This window comes from Apostichopus japonicus, chromosome 4, assembly GCF_037975245.1.
Source record: "Apostichopus japonicus isolate 1M-3 chromosome 4, ASM3797524v1, whole genome shotgun sequence".
NCBI lineage: Eukaryota > Metazoa > Echinodermata > Holothuroidea > Aspidochirotida > Stichopodidae > Apostichopus > Apostichopus japonicus.
This window is the reverse complement of record NC_092564.1, coordinates 9,927,154-9,953,483: the sequence shown is the minus strand read 5'-3', so window position 1 is coordinate 9,953,483 and position 26,330 is coordinate 9,927,154. Positions and strand designations below refer to the sequence as shown.

The following is a 26,330-nucleotide window of genomic DNA, read 5'->3' as shown; positions in this document are numbered from 1 at the left end:
CTTGTCTTGGCATGAATCATTGACGTTCCTTGCAAGCTTCTCCTTCTTTAAGCTTGGTAAAGAGACAAGCTTGGTAAAAGGACTGTCGTACAAGTGGGATTATATGGGGGAGCGTGGAGGGTCGGAAGTCTCATCGTTCGGGTTGACCCAAACCCTTTCCCTTAACCCCCCCCCCCCGTGGTCTAATTCACCGTTCTCTTTTGGGATCATGACATTATCAATATTAGTCCATATAGGGGAAACAGTGTACCACGAATGGCTTGGTTGAATGCAACGAAGCCATACTTTGTTGAACACTGTGCACGGACACTCATATCAAACAGAATATCTCATTATAGTCAATTTCCATCAAATTCTTCTTAACAAATGTTGATTGTTGCAACGTCAACGTGTAAACCAGCACGCTTTGTTGAAAAAAACAAAAAACATGTTCAACATATAGAGCAGCAGTCTGAGCGACTTTATACATACAACTATATTCGAGATCTTGCCACATGTATATATATACCCACCTGTGCTATCAATGCGATGGAAGAATGCATCTGTTAGATGTATTTTGGGTGCCGTTAGAGGTGAACTAAAACTACCGACGGTCAAGGAAATATCTAAGTCCAACGGGCCGCCTGCAAGCCCTATAGAACCTCCATCAGTAATGTCAAGTATGCAGACTCCATATACGCTACCTACCGGAATCGCACAATTCTGGTTAAACGTCGTAGACGGCGACGACTGTTCAATTGTAATGGCTGTTAGTGAAAAGAAAAGGTTGATGGACGTTGATGGTGACGTGGGGGATATGATGTGGGTTTACAAACACATCAAGAGGAGGGGTGGGGCGGGGTGGGTGGATGGATGGATGGACTTAACTATAAAATGTTCAACCAACTCTCGCACATGATATGCATTAATACTGTACGAGATAAATATGCTATGATTACACACTTAAGTTAACTTATTGGTAGAGATGGGGGACGAGACAGGTTTGGTTTGGTTTTGGGCGTGGAAGGGGGGGGGGGTGGGGGGAGGCGGAGAAACTGGATGATGTGTATCGGGTCACTTTTTACTTTGAAGAAAACAAATGTATTATTTATTTAATTAAATCAACAAACTTCGTTTGACCGTCTAACGGGATCAAACCGAGAGATGTATAATATACACAACGTTTGTCGATAGAAGAATAAACAGGTTCAACATCGTATATCATATATATATATATATATATATATATATATATATATATATATATATATATATATATATATATATATATATATATATATATATATATATATATATATATATATATATAAATATATATATATATATATAAATATATATATATATACATATATATATATATTATATATATATATTTATATATATATATATATATATATATATAATATTATTAATAATAATAATTATAATAATTATAATAATAATAATAATAAAGGCTTATAGGCACAACTACTACAGAAAACTGTGTGCACTGCTGTGCTGGAAAACAACTAAATAAATTTCAAAGTAACGATACAACAGTTAAACCTGGTCGAGATTCCGGCTGAAATCAGAACCATTGACAAATAAGTAGTGTTTTAATTGCCTCTTAAAAGTAGCAGCATTTTGGACTTCTTCAAGGCCGTACAGGTAGCTTATTCCACAATTTAGGTCCAGCCTTCGCAAACGAGCGATACCCATACGAGGATTTAAGTCGAGGCTCTATCAATAACGTATTTCTTGCTACGGTCAGAGGTTACCAATATATCATGGATATATTTAGGACCCAGTCCTCTAACAGACTTAAACACAATCAATATTATTTTAAAGTACACCCTCTCCTTGATTTTAAGCCAATGAAGATCATGGACTGTTTATTAGTGCACTGTGCACTGCTCACAGTACAGAGCGCTATACATTTGGACAGTATATTTGTATGTTGTCTTGTGGCAGCAAAAGGGTGGATTAACACCTCTCTCTCTTCTGGGTTGCTAGGCAACTATCTTGTTCTTCCTGAAAATTAGCCCTAACAGGAAATGGGGTCTGTGTGTTTATATTTTAGGAACAAAGGAGTTTTGTGAGGGTATAGGGAGTTAGGCAGTTGGCTATGAGTATCTGAGCAAGGCAGTTGTAAACGAAGAGAAAGATAGTTTTAATGGCTGGATAGTTTGTTTTAAACCTTAATTTACATAGTTCAAGTTACTGTAGACCTTATTATTTTATGGAAGTTGTGGTATTCAACTGACAGTCTGGGACACTATTTATTATAAAGGATACTATTTACTATAAAGGATATTATTTTACAATAAAGGATATTCCGGGACACCATCACTTATAAAGGACATTATTTTACTACAAAGGATATTGACATTTTACTGAAAGGATACCCTGGAACACAATTTCATATAAATTAAAGGATACTATTTTGTTGGGATCGGACATTCATAATACCATTTATTGGGTTCAACTATACTGATGTCGTAGAATATCTGATGTCGTGGAAGATCTGAGGTCGTAGAATACTTGATGTCACCAGCAGGCCAACTCACCAGAACAAACTATTAAATTAAGTGTATTTCCTTATATTTTTGGTGCGCACCTTATGACTGTAAGTTGTTTTATTTAACTCTTTGACTGGGCCCAGATCAGCTGTACATGGTTTGTTATTCATAATTATAATTTCTTTTGATCCAATCCAGTTGAGTTCTCCATTTTTTTATGTGTCTTGCTCTGTGTTTGGTCATCACACCAAACCCGGAGTTCTCTGATCAAGAACAAACATTTATTTTCAGTGGCTAACACCCTTACATACAGTATAGATCTACTGTAAAAAAAAATGAAAACTTTTCTAATAGTGTGGTGTTATATTGTGTAGATAACACCAGTTGAGAATCCCAGTTCAAACTATTTCAAAATATAAGCAGTAAAACAAAGTTCACCCAGTTTAACCCAGCAAAACATAGTTGACCCAGTTGAACCCAGTAAAACATAGTTGACCCAGTAAAACGTAGTTGAACCAGTTGGACCCAGTAAAACATAGTTGAACCAGTTGGACCCAGTAAAACATAGTTGAACCAGTTGGGAACCCCAGTTCACCCATTTCAACCTAGTTCAAATTTGGGTCAATTTCCATATAGAAAATTCCAGTTGAACCCAGTTCAAAAGTTCAACTGGAATTTCCACCAGGGCCTATTCTAACTCTTTGAGATCTGCCCACAATAAAACTTTTAAACCAGTTTAGGACAATACCAGTAATACCAATGTCATTAGATAAAACAGACAAAAGTACATTATGGTCAATGGTACAAAGCCGAGCTTGAGTCAAGGAGTACCAGCACAGTGGCATGTCCCTGCCACTGGCAACTAATATGTCATTATATATGTATATATATATATATATATATATATATATATATATATATATATATATATAGTTATATATAGTTATATATATATATAGTTATATATATATATATATATATAGTTATATAGTTATATATATAGTTATATATATAGTTATATATATAGTTATATATTTATAAATATAAATACAACTGAAGACTCAACTTATCGAGATAATCCAAATATTTATATGATTCCTGAAATTTGGTTTAAGAAAAGAAAAATGCAACTGAACCTCTCGGGGATAAAAACTTACGTATCGTCAGTTCAACGGTAGGCCGCTGTGATGTAAAAATATAAAATTCAAACTGGCTTTCCTCAAATGTTTGAATTCTTCTCGAACTATCCGGGTAGATTTCGTTTGGGAGAAAAGGAGCTGAAAGGACAAATAAATACTTAAGTCAAAAGTTTACTTCGGTTAAAATATATATTACTTGTAAACTTGTAAAATATCAAAACGAAATTAATAGAACGAGGCACGATTAAGAAATTGTATTTAAAACAAAAATAAAATAAAACATGGAATCAAAACCTTTTGATGGAAAACGTGCTTCAAAATGCCCATGTAGATTAATACCAAGAATAGAATTACACACATATAGCAAACATTCAAGTGCATAAATAATATACTTTATAAAATCAATTTCTCACTGACATTTTGCAAAAGCAACACGTATCTATATCGCATCAGTCCGTCCGTCCGTTCGTTTATTACCATTGATCTATTCATTTATTAATACATTTCTTATTTCAAGTATTTTAAACGTTTGCATATTTTTCTTCCAAAATATATACTTACCAAACATATCGCTAGAGACAATGATTCGGGTTGAAAACTCTGGCCCCATGCTTACGCTGTCCGCTGTGGTAGCAACATTGGTAATATAGCAATCAACGATTTCTTGTTTGACCGAAGTACTTGTAGCAACTGGCACTATAAAGATTGAGTCCGTGTTAGCCAACATAGTTACTTGGTACGTCGGATTATTGAGTAACGGCATACTCGATCCCCAACAGCAAGCCACATCTGGTTATAGGAAAATGAGAATATTTCAGCTTGTAAGTGTAAATTTGTGATCCAGTTCAGTAAACTACAAGACTAGGATACCTCCAGCACTAAAGGTCTTTTCTCTATATCAAATTTCGCTATATGTTTGTTTGTTTGTTTTTCTTTGTTTGTTTGTTTGTTTCCTTCTTTCTTTCCTTCTTTTTTCTTTCTGCTAGTAATCATTCTTTTAATTTCATTTCACGAGGAAAGAAAAGAAAAGAAAGAATAACAACAACAACAACAACAACTTTGTTTGGTCTGCGAATATACATACTACTTTGCTGACAAAAGATCAAAGTCTATTATTAGTACTGCCTTGCTTTTTACATATATATAATTATAAACCTATAACTTATCGTCTAATGGCCTATAGGAAAGCACCATTTGACGTCTAAGAAGTTAATGTTTCTTTGTCCTGGCGGAGGACACCAAGGCACCTTCATATATAGGAGTTGACTTCAATGACCCCAGGGGTCATACCCCCTTCTTTATAAAATCCTAGATCCGCCTCTGATAATCATGTGTATGTGAATTTACTCATTTTCACTGTAGCGAACAAAACTTACCTATATCGAGGTTTTCCGTGACTGGTCTACTGGCACCGATATACAGTCGAAATCCATCCCCAGTTGTTACTTCCACAGATGTGTCTAAGAAGCCAACCAATAAAGCTGACAAAACAAAATAAGGGAGAAAATTATCAAGAAAGAATTGGGATTGTAACTGTGACTGCAGAAAATGATTCCGGAGTAATTAAGCAGGAAAACAAACTGACATGTGATGTTTAGGGCCGTGCGGATCTGGTTAATACTAATAGGCGCAGGCCAGATGGGCAATGTAGGAAATAAATAGTTGCGCACTCTTAAAATTATCGTTCGCGTATAGACTAGCGTTACGCATAACAACGGTAACTAAGTTACTAATGTTGATCAGTTTGTAAAGAGTACTGTGACCAACGACTTTATTTCTTGGTCATCATGGACTGACTAGCTTTAACAATATGGTACTTATATTTTGTGCTAAAAGGAACCCCTTGGCTCTCTATTCAATACCAATATTCTTACCAAAGGGTTCCCCACCCCCTTTTGCCTCTACCAGAGAGAAGAGGCCCCCTCAAAATTCGTAGGCCTGTGTCAACTGGCCCACCGCCCACCTGCCAATGAATGAAGCGGGCATTATACCGGAAACAGGCGACTATAGCTCAGAGAACGTTTGCGAATCTCGTGACGGTAATTTGCTAGTTCGTTATATTTTAACTTGCACGGATAATCGGAACAAAAATAGGTTCGAATGCCATGCACTTATGGGCTTTCGTCTATAGATAAACTATGCTATTCCACGTATACAGTTAAGATATATACTATATTGTCTAGCGTACAGATCCCAAGGTCATTCCTATAGAGAAGCATACTGTTTAGATTAACAAAAGAATTGACTAGTGTATCTTTCAAACTCTTTGTTTGCTTGACAAGTTTTGTAATGAAAATCGTAAGACTCCGATTAACTCAGATAAAACCAACTGAAAACACCTCCAATGATTCTTTACCAAATAAGTTATACGGTACCACAAGTTTGCCAATAATCAAAACAGGGTTAAACTATTGAAGGTCACAGCGAGAATAATAGAACTAAAAAACAACGCCTACACGTCACACATGAGAGAATATTTAATTACCAGCCTTCGAATTTAGCTGGTGGTATTATTTGTAGATCACGCGAATATCATAACCCTTTTTAAGTACACACACATACATACATACAAACAAATACAGAAGCAAAAATTGGCACAGACTTGTGGTTACACATTGTTTGTATCAAAATCGTGGCAAATCTGGAGGAAAAGGGTGGAGAAAAGGGAATTAATGGAATGGAAAGTGAAAAGGATGCCGAAGGAGCTACCGACCATAGTACGGTTAATTATAGGCCCCGTAACTTAGGTCCCATAGCCACAAACAAACAAACAATAAACCAAACCGGATCTTTTAGAACACTAATTTATGTTTATGAGTATTAAGATAATTCAAGATCGTTAATTGTTTGAAAGATAACTTTACCGATTCAGAGGAATCTCTGATGACAAACACTATGCCATTTTGCCAGTTGTCCCGTTTGCCTATTTTCTCAACAAACTTCTCCATCTGAGCAAAATCCTATAGCTAGAACGCGGATTGAGAGCGGACCGACTAGATAGACTCTGTCTTTGTTTTCAGTGTTACCCGTCCGCATGCTTACATCATAGGACTGACCGACCGTCAATATACTGCTATATAGAACACGCTAGGAACAACGGGGTTTAACATAATACTCAAGGGGGGAGATTCTACACTACCACACACCCCGGCAGCAGCCAGGACGCCTGCAGTACTGAGACGCACTGATTTAGCAGCCGTTTTGTTAACAAGGGTACGTTTTGTAACGGACACCACCGTCAACTCGCGTCGGTAGAAAACTGATGTGAACGTTTCTTACGGTCATCTTGTGAAAAGTATGAATTTTCTTCGCTTTGACGTTGATATAATTATTTCTTTTATTGTCAGTATCACGAATCCCTGTGAAAGCGAATAGATACCAAGGAAATGGCCCGTCTTTCAATAGGCCTATATCCTCTTTATATCAATAAGAAACTAAGGTAAAAGTGTTGGCTATATGATAATTGTTAATTACAGCTAAGTCAATTATAGGCCTAAACACCCTCGCTGTATATTGGAGATAACAGTGAGCACTGAAGCTTTTATTTCATCACAAACAACAGTTTTTCACGTCCAAAAAAACCCACAAAAAAACGGAACACGTGCATGCATATTAAATGCAACATTCTTGTAACCGACATGACGAGAACATAACCAGGGGCGGGCGAGTCAGTCTTTAAACCTGGGGGGGGGGGCGAGGGTGGCATTTGATATTGTGTCCCCCATCCTTCAGAAAGTGGGACAAGACTTAGTGTCCCCTGTTCTCCCGTGATTGACGCCCCTTGCAACAGCTTTATTACGTCAAAATGTCACTTTTACTTTTATTATGCTCCTACAATAATATGTATATAGTGATACACTAAACATAAAATAGCCTTTATTAGTCAAATCAAAACCTGTTTGTCACGATCCTTTGTATGTCTAGAGCAGGGTTGTCCAACCTACGGCCCGCGGGCCACAGTCCGGCCCGCCGCAGGGTTGCGTCCGGCCTGCCAGAGATGATGCTCTCGGTGCGAAATTTTAGTGAGCAGATTTATTGATAACAATTTGAAGCTATATAATCAATCATTCGAACCTTCTGGGTCCAAAACAATTGCATACAGGTCAGTTTATGTGACACTCTCTCAGCGGAGGGGGGGGGGGGCGGCTGAACTTTATTCATCTGTTTTATCAGGAAGGAAAATTAATCAGTGCGCTCCGCGCACAGTGCTCACATTTTGTTGCCCTGGGCTTCGGGCAAAAAACGGAAATAAAGCGTAGGGCTCCTGCGGCCCCTCCTTCATCATAATCATTCCATGTGGCCCTCCTCTGTAAAAGGTTGGACAACCCTGGTCTGGAGCAACAAAAATGAACGATAACTTGAGTAGCCTGCATGCTACATATACAAACACAGCCAAATACATGACAGATATCGAATAGCTATAGTTTTCAACACTATAGGCTCCGGCAATGTCGCTGAATTGACATTCTAGAATACACGGGCTCTGAACCGTTGAGCCGCTGGGTTCGTTGCGCCCACGAGGCCACGACACGTTGACATATACCAAAGTCACAGATGGTCTCTTGCTCTCGAAAGGTGGATAGTTTCGTCGATGGAATCAAACGAGACGCTGTTTTTTTTTTTTTTTGGCGGGGGTGGGAGTGGTGAATGTCTAAGGCAATGGCTTAACGATCTAAGGATTGTAGTTTGTGGTCTGACCAGATCATTAAGTTATGTCCTTGCCAAATATTCTCACTGCCTTCTCTTTACCCAGGTGTATCAATGGGGACCCGCGAGGTAACTTGTAAATACAGTTGCGTGAGCTGATTTGCGGCAACTACAGGACCAGCGGGTTCCAGGGACACGTTGATGTAGCGCACTGCAGTGTCCCGAGAGCGACTGTTTGAATATTGCACACATGGGCACGTGTATAGACGTGAGCAGTTACCAATGACGAGGCGAGATAAGCATGTTGTGAAAAGTCGTCTGTGAGAAGGCCCCCCCCCCCCACCTGAGATCATTTGAACTGGTAACAATTTATGCCGCTTCTGGAGGCCGATTTAAGTGAAGAATTATTTTATAATAGGAACACACATAATCAGGATATCTTAACGACACATCACAGAGTTATCTCTAAAACTACTTGGTATTCCAATAACACTGATAAGGTAACCAACTATACACATATAAATTTATACACTACACAGTGACAAAATGAAACAAAATATCAGACTGTTGGTTTTCGATGTGAACATGAAATTTCAATATAAGGTTATAATGTCACAAGCAAACACAAGTATTATTTATGTACAATGTATAGCAGGCAATACGGAACTTTTAGCAGATTATACTTACGAGATTCAGCTGCTCCACCGGGTGACACAAACACCGATAATATTACCAAAAAATATTTCCATCGAGACCGTTTTATACCATCAGAGACCTCCATCGACTTAGTTTCCTTGGGTTTTACAGGGTGTTACAGTTTGGCTCTCATTTCCGATAATGAAAAAGTAGAATTCCAAATACAGTTGAAAGATTTGCAAGTTGCAACTTTTTAACTCTACTGATTCAAGTGGAAACAGAACAGCAGTATAGAGTTCACTATAACCACTTGGAAGATAGTTGTACAGTATTTTGCGACTACACCCTGTTGAACAAGTTGGTATTGTTCAGCTCGTGCCTTAATTCAAAAGGTATATTGAAATATCTGATTTAGATTAATTCCATTTATTGTTAATGAATGCTATTATTTGCGACCAGAACGCGGAACGGGGTACAGAGATTTTTCTATTGATTCATTCGGCGTAAAGATATTTTGTTAAGTCGAGGTCAACAAAATAAATGAAAAAGCCAGCTATACCAAATACAGAAAAGGCCATTTCTATCGCGAGTATATATATCTGATCTAAGTCCATATATTGTTATATGCTATTATATAAACAAGAAATGATGAGTCATTATTTACAGCTTGAAGTCAGAAGTCAGGATTTCTGATTTTGGATAAATCCCCTCGTCCAGAAAAACAGAAACACGAAATATGGAAGTTTGATATATTTATATATATATATATATACACATATATATATATATATACACATATATATATACTTATATATATTCATATATACATTCACATTCACACACAAACACACACAAACCAATACATATGCATATGCATATAATTATATTTATATACATATATAATTGAAATCGTTGGAAAATCCAGAACAGGAAAAAACTTCCAGCCTCCACCGGGATTCGAACCCGGGCCTCCCGCTTTATATGCGGACACCCTAACCACTAGGCTTTGGACGCTGATTGTAAGGAAGGTCGTAATTCCACTGTAGGCACTTGTCATCTGTATCGAACAATACTAGTTCTGTTTTGTTGACGTATTTGCCTTGCTCTAGAGATCAAACATAATGCTAACCAACTCGAAATCATTTGTGATTCCTAAAGCAGGATTTCGAAAAAAAAAAAAAATTAAACAGACTTTTGTTAATGAAATGGAGGTAAACGACAAAGTCAAATGAATATATATATATAATTTAAAACGTAATGAGTTGGAAAATCCAGAACTGTGCACATTTACATATACACATATATTCATATATACATTCATGAATATATATATATATATATTTATATTTATATATATATATATATATATATATATATATATATATAACTATGGATCCTACCTTAGGTCGACAGTTACATTGACTTACACACTAAATTTAATCTAACCCTGACCCTTTTTTCTAACCCTAACCCTGAACCGACCCTAACCAAAACTTTTAAATGAACGTTTTAGAGGACGGAGAACATTATAAAGCTATTTGCGACAAAAAAAGTGTCTTAAAATGGTAGTGAAAACATTAGGTCGACACTGAAATGTCGACCTAAGGTACACTGTTGACCTAAGGTACACTTTTTTACCATAAACTGTCGACCTAAGGTACATATTATGCTATATATGTAAGAAGATTCTTTACATCCAGTTTTTAGATGTATAGGCTACCGAATATCACAGATCTTGTTAACCAAATTATTAGTGAAATATACCGATTGTCACCTTGACTGGCTTAACAGAGGGATGAAGAGAGAGGTGTATCAGAGAGAGACGAAACTGCATTAAACCAGGGTAAGAAAACATACCGAGGGCAGTGATGAGGTTAGGAGCAACAAGGCTCCACTGCCACAATAGTAAATGAATACACGAAAGGATGATTAAACAAACAGCCAAGATGAACAATGGTTTGAACCTTTTTGGCACCTCTCTATGTCGAGCCATGGCACTAACAGGCTTGCACCTATATAGGTACAGCCATGGCACTAGCAGGCTTGTACCTCTAATTGTCCAGCCATGGTACCAGTAGACTTGCACCTCTATTGGTCCAGCCATGGCACTAGTAGGCTTGCACCTCTATTGGTCCAGCCATGGCATTAACAGGCTTTCTCTGTTGCGTTATATCTTATATTCCTATATTTTGGAGGCCAGTTCGGTTTACTGACTACTCACTTTATATTAAAGGAATTGTCTGGTGGAAGATTTTGATACATTGTCTTTGTAGTTATTATTTTTCTCTTTCTAACCATGTAAAAATTGTCCCAATTCGACGTTTTCTTCTTGTAGAAATCTGGTTTTCAAATTCACCAGTTTCTCACCAAAAGTACCGTTTGTTCGAACGCTTCAATATGGTGATTGACGTAGTGGTTGCAGATAGGCAAAACAGGCGACTTGAAGTTAGCACTCCCAATTCCGCAGCAAATAAACTCACGTGTAAGCACATTGGATTGCCTCATATATATAACGTACATACTCGCGAACGTATATACTACGATGCTCAGTTGGTGTACTTGTATAGCGTTACACATAGTACACTCACACTCAAACCACAGTTCATTAACTGTTCTTCGAAATCGCTGAAATAAAATTCACGGATCAAATTAACAGTAAAAGGAAACTTGTAAAGTATTCGTTAAACCGGAAGATGAAACTTGGCGGAATCAATGTCATCGCAGAACTGTCCGATTGTAAACGTTAGAGTAGGCTATACACGCGAACATTCTTCGCGCTGGAGCTGGATACCGCGATGTGTAAACAACGAAGAGCCTGCTGTTAAAACTTATCCTGTGTTTCACAAAGACCACGAAACCACCGATCTACTACATATATGGCGGCTTAAGGAGTTTTTTAAATCATATCTAATTTATAAGAAATTTCACCGGAAATTAGTGAAGAAATTGATCGAATCGTTGTCAGAGCAGAATGTAGCACTGAGAAGCTTAGGCTTCGCAGAACTGTCCGATTGTCAACGTTTGAGTATAGCCTACATGCGAACATTTTTCGCGTTGGAGCTGGATAGCGCGATGTATAGCCTGAACAACTCAGAGTCTGCTGTTAAAATTTACCTTGTGTTACACAAAGACCACGGAACCACCGATCAAGTACATGGCGGCTTAAGGAGTTTTTGAAAACATATCTAATTTTAAAGAAATTTCACCGGAAATTAAGGAAGAAATTTATCTGTATACAAACGCCGTTTTTGTTGTGATTACCGTATAGGTACTGTGCGGAGGGTGGGTTATGACGCAATCTGCTATGGCAGAGCTGACGTCACGTATTGTACTGTTCAAATCATATTTGAAATGTCTATCCATAACGATTAAAAAATCGTTTCTCTGTCAAACGCAACATTAGCGTTATCATACTTTGACAACATGTTTGGAAAATTATTTACTATTTTTTAAGCTAACTTCTTTGGGCCACCAGACAATCCTTTTAATACTGGTTGCTTGACTGGCCTTTGACCGACTGCCGGCTACAGCAGATGTGTGGTCATGTTTTGGTGGTCATTGACACCGCCAGTTCGCAACGGCCGCACCGGCCATGGTTACGCCACTGCTGGCGGGTACGCTTCCAATCGCCCCTTCACCTCAGCAGTGGCGTCGCCAAGGGGGGGGGGCCAGGGGGGCACGTGCCCCCCTGGAAAACCTAGTGCCCCCCGAGTGCCCCCCATCTGAGATTTGGGTTGGTAAAAAAATATATATATTTTGTTATATTCAACTCCCATCATCTGAGTTGGTTTTTCATAAGGACAAAGAAGCACAGTAATTCGTATTTTCTTCAAATGAGCTGCGAAAAAATGAGCAAGTTTATCCTTGAACGTCGGGTATTGAAGTCGTTACCCGCGCCATCACAACAGGTGTCGATATTTACATTGAATGTGTCAGTGCTCACGCCATACCAGCGGATATACAAGTCCGCTTCGCGAGCTACATGACTGTTGGAAGGGAGGGTACTGCAATATGTTGCCTTGGTCTGAGGTTGACAGGTTAGGAGCTGACGAAATGTGAGAATGTGAGGGTCCACAGGCAACATACTTGACTATATTTGTGGACCCATATATTAACCCTGTTGTGTAGGGGGTGCAGAGGTCATTTGAGGTCAGATGCTTGTAGGAACAAATGGCGAATGTTCACACCTGCATACTGAGCCATACTCGATGTGTGATCAAACTTTGGATTGCATGGTGAGATCCCTGATAGGAGCCAATAACGATGCTGGAACCTGTTACATCTTAATAGATAATGGGAGAAAACGAGAAGGACAAGAAAGGAGTCGGGGGTCATGCACACATTAATTCAACAAATGTAGGTTCTATTGATAGGGTTAGGCATAATATCGACAGCATGTGGTTCATATCCTCTGCAAAATTCTGCGCCTTGTTAAAATTATTACCTCAAAAATAGCAATTTCTGGAGATATCTTCAGATCGAATTTAGCATCAAATGTGGCAGCATTTTGCATCTAGCCCATCCTCCGTATGCGAAAATTTTCCAAAGGGGAGGGGGGGGGCAGTGGCGGCGGAACCGGGGGGGGCTTGGGGGGCTCAGCCCCCAATGAAAAAGTTGAGGGGCAAATGCATGATAAGACCCCCCCCCCAATATTTACCAAGGCTCCGAAACGTGCATCTGCCCATTTTTCAATGCATACTTGTCGATCTGTCCGATGCACACGTATACTATATAGGTGTAATAATTTTAGTAAATGCTGGGGGACCCGCGGCCTGTCCCCTGGCTAAAGACCATATTGTCACCCCAACCGCGTCTTCACGCCCCGTGAAAAGTGGAAGCAGTGAGTGTAAGTACCGGTAAGCGCAACACAACTTCGTCTTAGGCCAATGACTTGCTTCATTTCAGCCAGTTCTCCAACATCCCCTTACTACACTCAAAAATGTCTTTGCGACTTGCGAGTACACTACGAGTAATAGCAACTCTCTTAAAACACCACCGAATGTACAAATTACAATGTTTTTACAGACTTTTACGTGCAATCTGAGAAATTGCAGGCTTGAGACCCATAATTAAGGGCTAGGTATTCGCAGCATAAAACACTCGGGAAGTGCCGTTTCCGGCCATCTGGGGGTTTGAAAAACCCAAAATTTTCTTGTACGCTCCGCGCCAACCGATGGTGGCGCTCCGCTTAGATAGTCTCTACACATTAGCCCCCCAATAATTTTCCTGTTCCGCCGCGCCTGGAGGGCACCCCCTCCCCTTAGACCCCTCCCCAGGACGTTGATCCGTATCCACCTAAGTGCCCCCTTCAAATGCTGGTGCCCCCCCCCTGTGCCCCCCTAGACTGAAAAGTCTGGTGACGCCACTGCACCTCAGCCCTTCGTCAGCATGCTAACCTACAAACATTTTCACACCACTGCAAGGGCGTAGGAACCGGGGGGCTGGGGGGCGCCAGCCCCCCCAGTGAAAAATGTGGAGGGGCGGAAGTATCATTCCGCCCCCCCACTCCGCAAGTCAGAAAACCCCTTTTTCATTTCCAAATGAGAAAAAATTACATTTGGAGCACCAAATTGCATCAAAGGCCATGTGAAAATACAAAATTAAGTTTACAAAATGGAGTGGGTGTTGAAGTGTGCTATATTGCACCAAATTGCATCTGAGGCCACCTGGAAATGCAAAAAATTCCAAAGGGGAGGGGGACACCCCATCCCCTTAGACCCCTCCCCCAGGCCGGCCTTCAGTCTTCAGCCCCCCCCCCCCACTCAAAAGTACCTTCCTCGCCATTGCACCACTGGACCAGTCATCTCATGTGTACGGGTTCTGATTGGGTGTATGCGTATACAACTCTTCAAAAAATGCTTTAACATCAGAAACCAGAAATCCAGAAAACCAGAAAAAAAATCATATTAGAAAGCAGACTTGTAGTGTCCCGTAGTTCCTATATCCGTGTACTCGCCTTCGCGGATTTTAACTCGTACTCGAACCATTTTAATGTACTCTAACTCTTACTTACTCTTACTCATACCAAGGGATGCTCTAAACCAGGGTTGTCCAACCTACGGCCCGCGGGCCACAGTCCGGCCCGCCGCAGGGTTGCGTCCGGCCCGCCAGAAATGCTCTACGGTGTGAAATTTAGTGAGCAGATTTATTGATAACAATTTGAAGCTTTATAATCAATCATTCGAACCTTCTGGGTCCAAAAAAACTGCATACAGGTCAGTTTATGTGACACTCTCTCAGCGGAGGGGAGAGGGGGGGGCGGCTGGCCTTTATTCATCTGTTTTATCAGGAAGGAAAGTAAATCAGTGCGCTCCGCGCGCAGTGCTCACATTTTGTTGCCTTAGGCTTCGCGCTAAAAATCGAGCGTAGGGTTCATGCGGCCCCTCCTTCATCATAATCATTCCATATGGCCCTTCTCTGCAAAAGGTTGGACAACCCTGCTCTAAACGTACTCAGCATCTGACAAAGAGCAAGCATTGAAAGTCCAAACTGGAGAAGTAGTTTAAACGTCCATTAATGTGTGCTCTTATCGTCAAGGGTTCGTGATTGGTGCAACTGAATTCGAAGTTAGCTTTCCGGCTGAGCAACACACCAGCGCATAGAAACCTCTCTTTATATGACTGTTGAATAATCCATAAACAAGTGGATTCATCACGCTGGAAAGAATGGCGGTATATAGTTTAATGATGTGTAGTGTTGAACCGAAGTTAGCTGTGTCATCCGACCCTGTCACTTCCTAAATAGAAGTAACAGTAAAAAAAAAAATTAATAGCGCTCACAAAAGATAATTCTGTCAGATATATTCAGTATTCTTTTTATTTTACTAATCAGACGTTTAATTCAGCTCATATTTCGATCCTAGTTTATATATTCATATATACGGTATGCATTTCTTAATTTTGTTTAAATATTTTTTATAGAAAATTTTGAGATTTATTACTCTTTGTCAATAATAATATAACTGGATCATCAAGTTCAGTATGGTAAGCTGACATAAAGCAAAATAGAAATAATTTTTTTGGAAACTATGAAATGAGTCGGTGGGGGGGGGGTTGGGGGTTGGGGAGGGAGGACAACTTGTTCACATAAATCCGTCAAATAAAGATATAGTGAGACTGAGGATCGTAACAGACATTCGGAAGTAGCTGGAACTAATAAATCGGCTATTTTATTTTCAAGTTGTAGAGTTCAAAATATTGCTGGGTACAGCATTTTATGAGGACTATGATTACGAAATATTGATTGATTATTATTATTCTTAAATGGGCTTGGAGGGCGCAAGGGGGAGACTATAATGTCGGCCGGTGTCTCGATCCCCTCCAATCTCTCTCTCCTCTCTCCTCACTCCTCACTCCTCACTCCTCACTCCTCACATCAAAGTTTAGCCAGGGACAACTTAATTGATGCAGGTAAAGGCAAGTTGCTGTTAATGAAACAGTGGTACGAACCTCTCGAAAGAACAAGAAGAAGTACGGTGCCCAGGCAATCGTGAATATGGCGATAACCGCGATTAACATCTTCAAGACCCTCGATGTGTTACTGGACATGACTCTCTTATTCTGTCGAGACTCGTTTCTGGTTTTATTCAGTTCCATCTCCCTTTTCCATATGTAGCGGAAAATCAGGATATAGTTGCAGAGAATGAAGATAAGCGGCAGAATGTAGATAAAAAGTGTAAGGAGGGTAGCATACACTTTCTCAAATGATTCTACAATATCGTGTGATCCGCATGCGCGATGTGACGTAACATTTACGGTAGAATTCATTTCGATGTCGACTTCCTCACTTGATGAACCGGATTCTGCTCCTGTTACAACCGTTTTGGTGTAAACTGAATATTCATAGAAAGTTGGAGCGGAGACCACGAATCCCAAGATCCATATTGATGACGTAATGATCAGGACACCGGGACCTTTTCTCTCGGTGGCAGTTGCCATGTTGTTAATCGCGATGCGACGATCGTAAGCTATTACGCACAGGGTAAATATTGTTACGGCGACGCAAAAATTTGGTAAAAACATTACGAGTTTACAGCCGATATCACCTGTTAATAAAAACAGAAGACATTGGTTACGAAATATACTTTTGCAAAGAGGTTTCACAAAAGTGTGGAAAGAATTGAAGAGGACATGTGGTACCGCTTTTAATGAAACTAATCATGCGAATTTAAGTTATATACCTATTTCAGCATGTGTAATCAGGCCAAAGGATAGTGGGCCAGAGAAGGCTACACAAAATATTTAGAATAAAGAAAAATGCATTCTCAATTTTCATAGACTTTAAGAAGAGGGCACGGTGGTATAATTTACATAATTGGTGATGTCATCAGATTTCAATATCTTTTGTAAGTTGAAAAACAAATTCATTATATCCCTCTTTTTTTTAACCTATTTCAATGATTCACCATGATAGGTTCCCAACTGGCGAGAGCAAATGAGGTCTAATGTCAAATATGGTTCAATTTTTACGAAGAAGCTTTTCAAAAACCACTCGTGACCATAAGACCGATGGACTTGATGGGTATATGTGCCGGGGCAAGGGGTGTTATGACGTCACAGGTTCAAAGGTCAAACAGAAGTAAACTATCAGAGAGTATATGTTTACAGTGCAATAATTGCTGTAAAACATAAAAACCTTAAAAAGTCCATGTTATGAATGAATGCATGACTGAATGGGATGAACGGATGAATGGATAACAGATGAATGGATATACGGATGAATGGATGGACGGAAGGACGGACGGATGGACGGATGGAAAGTGATGGAAAGTGATGTGGGAGTAAGTGAAAATATCAATTCCTCTTTCCTCCAAACAAAAACCCATAACGTACCTAAGGACCAATCTAATTTATTGGTGGTACTGGCGAGAGTTAGTGGAACAGAAAGGCCAGCAAATATCAAATCGCTTACAGCCAGATTAAAAACCAGAACGAGAACCGTCCGACTGCCTTTGCGGATCTGTTTACATGTTGCTATGATAGTGATGATGATAGCATTTCCAATGAACGCCAAAGCTGATAAAACGGCGAGCATGGCAAACGCAGCTACGTTCAAGTCTTTGATGGTAGCCGTCATTGTGAAGACAACTGTTGAATAAAGGTAAATACTGCTGTTAAGAACATTTCCGGCTGAACATTATCTTTTTGAAATATTACAAGATAATTCGATTTATTCAGAATGATTTGAATAGCCACAATTACCAAAGAAATGACACGAAACACTTCAAAATTATGACGTCACATACATCGTTGACTCACGAAATGTATATAAAGGCTTACTTGGTATATCCTTTATGGCACAATGACAAGAGAAAGTTTCCGTTCCCTGTTACATTAGAAACAACCTGGAGATTGCTGTATGGTTATACAGTCAGAAAAGACTCTAACAGATTTAGTTTCAAGCAACACGTATTACTAATAATGAACGGAATGGTCAATACATCTGCTCTCGCATACGGTCGGTTAATGCTTTGGACTGTTTCCGAGCACACATGTATTACCGTAAGTATTTAAATTTATTATCAGTTGATGATCCCAGGGCCGTCGATATAAAATGTTATATAAATTTATTGTTTATATATTGTGTATTACTGTTATTATTGTTTCACGCTAACGTTCCAAACACAGTCAGGTGCGTGCGCACAGATGTGTCACCCCCCCCCCCCCCTCGTCCTCCTCCAGTGAAATATCAAAGGTTGGTCCCAAAGCGATGCTAAGTTGGTCCAAATATTGGAGCCGATTTCTGGGTAAGGGTATTAAAACAAGTTTGAAAAATAAATATTAAAATAAATAATATAAATATAATATATATATATATATATATATATAATTGAAATCGTAATGAGTTGTAAAATCCAGAACAGTGAAAAAACCAGCCTCTACCGGGATTCGAACTCGGGCCTCCCGCTTTAAATGCGGACACCCTAACCACTAGGCTATTGAAGCTGATTGTATTTCCAGAGGTCTGAAACCGGTGGGGAAGGTCGTAATTCCACTGTAGGCGTTCGTCACCTGTATCGAACAATACTAGTTCTGTTTTGGTGACAAATTTGCCTTACTCTAGAGATCAAAGATGATTCTAACCATGTAACCGTATATACACATATATACACACACATACATACATACATATATATATATATAAACATATATATATATATTTTCCTTCTCATTACGATTTCATATATATATATATATATATAGGCCCTATATATATAGGCCTATATATATATATATATATATATATATATATACATATATATATATATATATACATATATATATATTATATATATATATATATATTTATATATATATATATATATATATATTTATATATATATATATATATATATATATATATATATTTACATTTACATATATTTATTTATGTGTGTGTGTGCCATATCTCTGGTCCTTCGTCAGGTATAAAAAGAATGATTGAAATCAAGTCAGTCTACCGTAACTTGCCCCCAGACTGCTCAAAGTGCTTGAACCTGGAAAGAAAAGCCATATCCCGAGAAGCTTGAAAGAAGTGGAATTGATCCTTTAAATGCGTTCACACACCGTCATGGTCTCAATAGGGATATGGCTTTTCTTTCCGGGTTTAAGCACTGTTGTGTTGATCTATAATAATCTGACATACCACTTGTTACAAATCCATTTCATAATTACGGCTTGGCTTGCCTCTATGCCACAGTGATTTAATTCATTTATTTATTCAACCAATGTTTAAAAATATTACACATCAAAAATCAGAACGTTCCTCCTGCTCCGTAATAAAAAATATGTGAAGATATATAAATAATATGTAAGAATGTAAGAATGTAAAAATTGAATAATTATGTAAAGGTATTCAAAAACGTGTTAAAAATCTCAAAGTGAAAAAAAATTCATGTAAAAATATGTAGAAAAAGGCTGAAAAGTGTCAAAATGTGAAAAACTAGAGATAGGAACAATAAAAGCTAACGAGAAAATACAGACACCCGTTATGATGAATTAAATAATTTCACAGCAGATGGGTGGGGGGGGGGGGCGGAACTATCGATTATTTCCCCTAAAAGTACGGAGACGGCGATTTCAAGGTTTTAAATTAAAATAACCATTACCAGGGTGATTCGAATCACTCATAATTTTGTCCAATCTCTTGGCGGTCCGTTCTAGATAGATTGTGTTCAGCGACGGCAGGCTAGTACCTATGATTTTTACCCCAGACCATACCGAATTATAAACGATAACGTCACGAGGTCAGACTGGCTTACACGACCAAACTATACCGTAATTGATGGAGTGAGCACGCTTTCAATTATAGCACGATGAAAGTGAATTAAAATAAACTGATTTACTCCAAATGGTTTTAATTTACGTAAGAAATAAGGCGGTGTTTTGGCTTCTTTCTTCCTCTTTTTTTCTCTCCAAAATTTCAATAGAATTTACCGTCCAAGAGAGATTGTACGAAATGAATAAACCGAGAAACTTGAATGAAGATATTTGTCTAACAACAGTCCTATGAGCGGGTTCAATTATTCTAAAGTCTACAATCAATTCTTTATTCTTATAGTAGCTTCATTTTTTAAGCTTGGCGGCAAGGGCGTAGGAACCGGGGGGGCTGGGGGGGCGCCAGCCCCCCCAGTGAAAAATGTGGAGGGGCGGAAGTATCATTCCGCCCCCCCACTTCGCAAGTCCGAAAACCCCTTTTTCATTTCCAAATGAGAAAAAAATCTCATTTGGAGCACCAAATTGCATCTAAGGCCAGGTGAAAAATACAAAATTAAGTTTACAAAATGGAGTGGGTGTTGAAGTGTGCTATATTGCACCAAATTGCATCTGAGGCCACCTGGAAATGCAAAAAATTCCAAAGGGGAGGGGGAAACCCCCTCCCCTTAGACCCCTCCCCCAAGCGGGCCATCAGTCTTCAGCCCCCCCACTCAAAAGTACCTTCCTACGCCACTGCTTGGCGGTACAGCACAGAGACGACGGGACCAGTTAAAAAAATCCGTGAACAAGGTTGCTTATTGGGAGCAGCAGAATTTCAATAATCGTGGGCGTAATGCCGTCTGGACCCGGTGCCTTATGTTCCTTCAGCTTAGAGAAGGTACGTCTGATGTGTCGTGGTCAGTGATAATAAAATGGCGGCCGGTCGTCGTCGCATCAGTTGTGCTGGTAAAGCCACGCGGTTGTGTCCACGATCAGAACGAGGGCATAATTCGTTAAGGCGGTCGGGAAGTGTGACCTCATCGGCTTTGGTAGGACCCTTGTATTGAGTAATAAGATTAATACTTGACCAGAGAGCCCGAGGGTCCTCAGCTTCAACTCGGTGACGGTTAATCCTTTTTGCATCTCTTACGGTCTCTTTTAGAGTTGACCTGCAGACTTGACGATACTAATCCGGGTCGGTGTCACGACAACGACAGGCACTATCCTTAGCAAACAATTTTTGAACGGATTGATTTGTTTAAACTATAGCTTGCTATTAGGATATTGAACCACTGTTTTGATCGGCAGACAGATGTCCTGACAAAAGCTCAGTGCAAAAAAGCTCAGAAAAATCAGTGCACTCGAAACAGTCGCGTAACTCGTCAACAGCGAACTGAGGCCATAATGTGACATTCCTTTTGATAGGTTTTGAAGGAATAAGGAGGACTACAGAGTGATCAGAACTACCGAGTCCCGGAGCAGCGCTCGATGATTTGTAAGCCGATTTGACCTTACAATAGCAACGATCGAGAGTCCTTTTGCCCCGAATTGGACAAGTAACATGCTGCTTAAAGTTCGGTAGCACTTTTTTCAGATTAGCTTTGTTAAAATCTCCAGCAACAATAGAAAGGGTATCCGGATCACGGTCGTCATGGTCAGAGATGACTTCAGCCAGATCACTGAGAGCGACAGTAGTGTTTGCGTTAGGGTATAGATGTAGGCCTTTACTGATGTCATGGTAACCGATGAAAATTCACGAGGTAAAAAATATGGCCGACACTTAATAGTTATATATTCTAGATACATGGTACATCCTTTTGAAATAGTCTTGACATCGGACCACCATTGGTTGTTAACAAGGAAACACACATGGAACGCCGAAAGGGCAATGTAATTTGTTGTTTACTTCCATGCTGTCTGTTATCATGCATGTTGTTGTCTCTTTTGATGTTGTTGTCTCATTTAATGTTATTGTCTCCTTCAACGTTGTTGTCTCCTTCGATGTTGTTGTCTCCTTCGATGCTGTTGCCTCCTCTGATTCTGGCGGCGCTGTTCACTTTTAAGACGTCAAAATATGTATACAAATTCAAAGAATTTATCCAAAGTGTCCGAGAAAGACAGTCTAGTCCATCTTGTAGGGCTAGGTTTGTATATTAGAGGAGCTTGGGCAACTAGGTTGATTGGATCCTTAAAGGTATAGTTTGTATAGGCCCCAATTTATAGCACGCTATAATTGCTAGAAGTTTTCAAAAAATACTTTCCTGGAGGTCTTTACTCGACACATTTTGCTCAGACATTATTAAGTAATACACAAGATGACTGAATGTCGCAGTGAGGAAAATTCCCTCGAAGGTTGTAATAAAAACAGTTTAAGAATTTTGACCAAAGTTGACCATATTTGAATATCTAGCATATTTGGGGCAAATACAGCATACCTTTAAACAGCATTCACTATTATAGGAGGCATGCTAACTGTATTTGTTGCTATTTGTTTGTTTCATTTGACTTATATCGTCTATACATGCTTACAATAAAAATGTAGAATGGTATAACCAGGACACTAGAAAATCAAGGAAAGTTTATTGAGCTAGCGACCAAATGAAAAACAAAGAAAGAAATTGAAAAAAAAGTAGGAAAATAATGAGGAAGAAGGAAACAGTATCCGATAAGTCAGTGTAAACAACAGAAACAGTATTTAATCTGTAGAATTTTATATTGATATCTAGTGATATCTTTCTAGACCCCTCCCCAAACACCACATTGCCTCGTGCAGCATGAACAGCAATGGGATAGCAAAGCCACTATGGCTCACATTCCTTGCAGTTGCCCTTAAACTAATATTAATAATAATATATAAATATATGTCTAACGTTAGGTTATGTCCGTACCTGTAACTTGACCACATATAACTCTTTTCTTAGGCTGAAAGACTTTCGTAGGTTCTTTACCGATTTTACAGAGATTTCCATCATTTATGCTCTCATTTTGTTCGTTTAACCTTGCCTTACAAAATGGGCTAGTCGGTCTTTCTCGGACGCTTTAGCTAGTTCTGAAAGCACTAAATTCTTTGAGGTTGTATACGTATTTTGACGTCGTAAAAGTGAACAGCGCCGCCAACTCAAAGGAGGCAACAGCATCATAGGAGACAACGACGTTGAAGAAGACAACAACATCAAAGGAGACAACAGCATCATAGGAGACAACAACATCAAAGGAGACAACAACATTGAATGAGACAATAACATAATACATGCCCTTTCGGCGTTCCAAAAACACACGCCTCTTCCCTGGGATTTCTCGGTAACCTTATTATCCCTGTCTTGACGAAAAAGCTTGAATCCCGGCGGCTGGGCTAGTGCGTCGGGGTAGGAAAGCAGTATAACCATGTTTCAGTTTTAAAAAAAATACAGTTTGTATAGTCCTTCTGGGTCTGCATTCGACACAAGAGTTCAACGGCTTTGTTGTATAACCTCTGATCATTGGCAAGAAACATGCTTGGTATACAGGCGTCCTATTGAGACGACGGCGTGATTTAACAAGAAGACACCCTCTCTTTACCTCTCTTCCAATTCCTGTGCCTTGAATACCGTGCTCGTTGAGCTGGCTGGCTTCCGTCCGATAATCCATCAAAAAAGTGACTTATAATTTTGCTTGATCGGGATGATTAAAGTTATCCTTTCCCCTGGGTCTTAAAGAAAAGAAGTTCTTCTCTATAGAATATTGCGCTACAATACAGTTTACACAAGTTAGTAAAAGAAGTAAAATGAGGAAAATTTACAGAGCTCGAAGAAACACGTCGCCATTGAACGGCGTATCATAGACTATAACTGTCAATGAGAGCGCATGTATACACACAATTACCTATTGCCAAGCCATAATTATGAAATGAATGTGTAGCAAGTATAACTGCCAAACCATATATATATATATATATATATATATATATATATATATATATATATATATATATATATATATAAATATATATATATATATATATAAATATATATTATAAATATATATTATATATATATATATATATAAATATATATTATATATATATATATATATAAATATATAAATATATATATATATATATATATATATATATATATATATATATATATATATATATATATATAAAGACGTGCTATTTTTCAAAAACTTACCAACTTCCAATCTTCAAAAGGGGATAAAGAATAGATAGAAATCACAAAAGAATACTGTAATCTTAAATGCTTTCCGTCCAAGTTCAAAGATTGCACGCACTATAAAGAAGTTTGTTTCCAAAATAAGTGCAGAAAACCCTTGAAAAACCCTTTGTATCGCAATCCTAAACATCCAGTGTGAATCGTTATCCCTGCAAGATTTCCTTCCAATCTGTGTTTTTGAAGGAAGAGCCTGATCATTCCAACAACAACAAAACAAACAAACAAACGACAGAGAAACGTGATCGATATCAGAACTTAATGGAGCATGGTCACAACGGTAGTGAATTTACTCCCCGAGAAAAGAGCACATAAAAACAAATTTCCGTCGATTTTGATCGCACATACAGCTGTTCGCGTATTTCGTTTAATTGGCAGAATACATATGACTGTATCGACCTTATATAAATCTACATAAGATAAATGACCGGAAATCGAAAAGCTTAATTTCTAAGTTCTGTTTTATTTTTTGTCCATACGAACACGAAATACTACGAAAGACGAATTCATTATCGAAAAAGAACTAATGGATATTTGCTCATTACAAAAACGTCCGTGTATAGTTAACAACATGCTCTTTAAAGTTCATTGGAATATATTAATTATATTAATTATACGTGTACAGGCTTATACAGTCGTGTGCTTAATTAAGATACGACTATATGAACAGTGTCCAGGCTACGATTGAAGCGTAGGCATTCATTTACTCCGCACAGTATAGTAACTATCATTTACTGGCTTATATAGGAAGTTCTAAAAATGTTGCTGGGTTGTGTAAGATTGTGGGGGGGGGGGGTGTTAGGATTTTTGGGATCTCCCAGAAGAATTTTGGTTTTGAAGATCCTACAATGGCCAAGACGGGACATTTGCAAATATTACCTTTTTAGCTCAACTTTTCGAATTTCTGATATCAAACTTTCGACCACTCCTTTAAAATTTCGATATTTTGGTCAAATTTTCCAATACTTGAAGTGTCTCTCTAGTTGAACAAGTGAAGGAGTAGCGATCTGCGATCCGCCGAATTGTTTTGCGCGACCCACATATTTGATCGCGCCCCGCGGTTTGCAGGCCATGGATATAGGGCGTCTTCACAGGCTTCAGATTGTGAGTTATGTATTGACAATGAAATGCTATCGTGAGGATTTAATACTCAGAGTGGGTATTCTCTTTCGGTTTTACAGCAAATTTAAAAAGTATAACAAAAACTCATTAGGATCTTCAGAAAAATGCTAGTATATACTGTTTGGCATGCTGAATATTGGCGGCAATGCAGAGTGGGTTTATCTGATTACTATTATAGTCCACTGACATGCATGAATCAAAACTATCTGGCCGTTACAGCAGGACGTATGGACGATTTTGCGCTAGATGTGAGACTTTCGGTTAGACGTCAAATATTTAGTGAGAAGGAATTGTTAACATCTCAAACAACTTCGTTTGGCATGATCAAATAATTTGTGTCGCGCCAAAGGCGCTAAATTGATGACTCCTTTACTATACTTTTTACACACGAACACGGGCGCGTATGCAGCGCAGACGTACGTTTTAGACAACATGATTTCGTGCAGCGCGTTCGTATACGCTTTGTGATGAAGCTAACTTGCGCGTTTACGCATTTACGCGTGGGTATTCATTTGACTTGGCTGTTTGTTCGTGAAACTGCTTTGCCGAATTTTCTAAGAGGATTTCTGTTTTCGTAGTACATAAAATGAACCGTAAGAGTATATGCAAAGCAAGAACTCAGGCTCAAGTTAGATGTTAACTTGGATTTAATTAATGGCAGGGAAATTGTGTTTCTAACAAGAAATAGGGATGCAGGAAAAATGGACGGGGAATCATTCCAGAATATATCAATTTATTTGCAGTTACGATGCGCCTTATCTGTGTTGCATAAAATAAAAAACTATTCCTATTATACGGCTAAACAAAACATACAGTAAGGCTTTACTTTCAGTAATTAGAAGTCGAGTAGCCTGATCTAGCGCCTTCGCCGCTGCCAACATATTT

The 26,330-nt window shown here is 38.8% G+C and overlaps 2 protein-coding genes across 4 annotated transcripts in view; both read right to left on the bottom strand.

Moving 5' to 3' along the window:
- Positions 1-9,293, bottom strand: part of LOC139966404 (uncharacterized) — a 97,334-nt gene extending 88,041 nt beyond the window's left edge. The window contains exons 1-5 of the mRNA XM_071969354.1: positions 8,972-9,293; positions 5,014-5,118; positions 4,199-4,426; positions 3,656-3,775; positions 513-746 (exon numbers count right to left, since the gene is read on the bottom strand). Coding sequence (XP_071825455.1) covers positions 513-746; positions 3,656-3,775; positions 4,199-4,426; positions 5,014-5,118; positions 8,972-9,065 — 781 coding nt within the window. The 5' untranslated portion in view covers positions 9,066-9,293. The remainder of the gene's footprint in view (positions 1-512; positions 747-3,655; positions 3,776-4,198; positions 4,427-5,013; positions 5,119-8,971) is intronic.
- A 5,444-nt stretch (positions 9,294-14,737) lies between these two features.
- The window catches only part of LOC139966402 (tachykinin-like peptides receptor 86C), a 52,248-nt gene continuing 40,655 nt past the window's right edge, over positions 14,738-26,330 (bottom strand). The window contains exons 1-4 of one of the 3 annotated variants that reach the window (XM_071969350.1): positions 24,285-24,513; positions 17,752-18,006; positions 16,369-16,964; positions 14,738-15,656 (exon numbers count right to left, since the gene is read on the bottom strand). In XM_071969350.1, coding sequence (XP_071825451.1) covers positions 15,453-15,656; positions 16,369-16,964; positions 17,752-17,995 — 1,044 coding nt within the window. In that variant the 5' untranslated portion in view covers positions 17,996-18,006; positions 24,285-24,513 and the 3' untranslated portion in view covers positions 14,738-15,452. Of the gene's footprint in view, positions 15,657-16,368; positions 16,965-17,751; positions 18,007-20,027; positions 20,065-24,284; positions 24,514-26,330 lie in introns of those variants that run through there. The other 2 variants (XM_071969349.1, XM_071969351.1) reach the window with 2 other exon arrangements.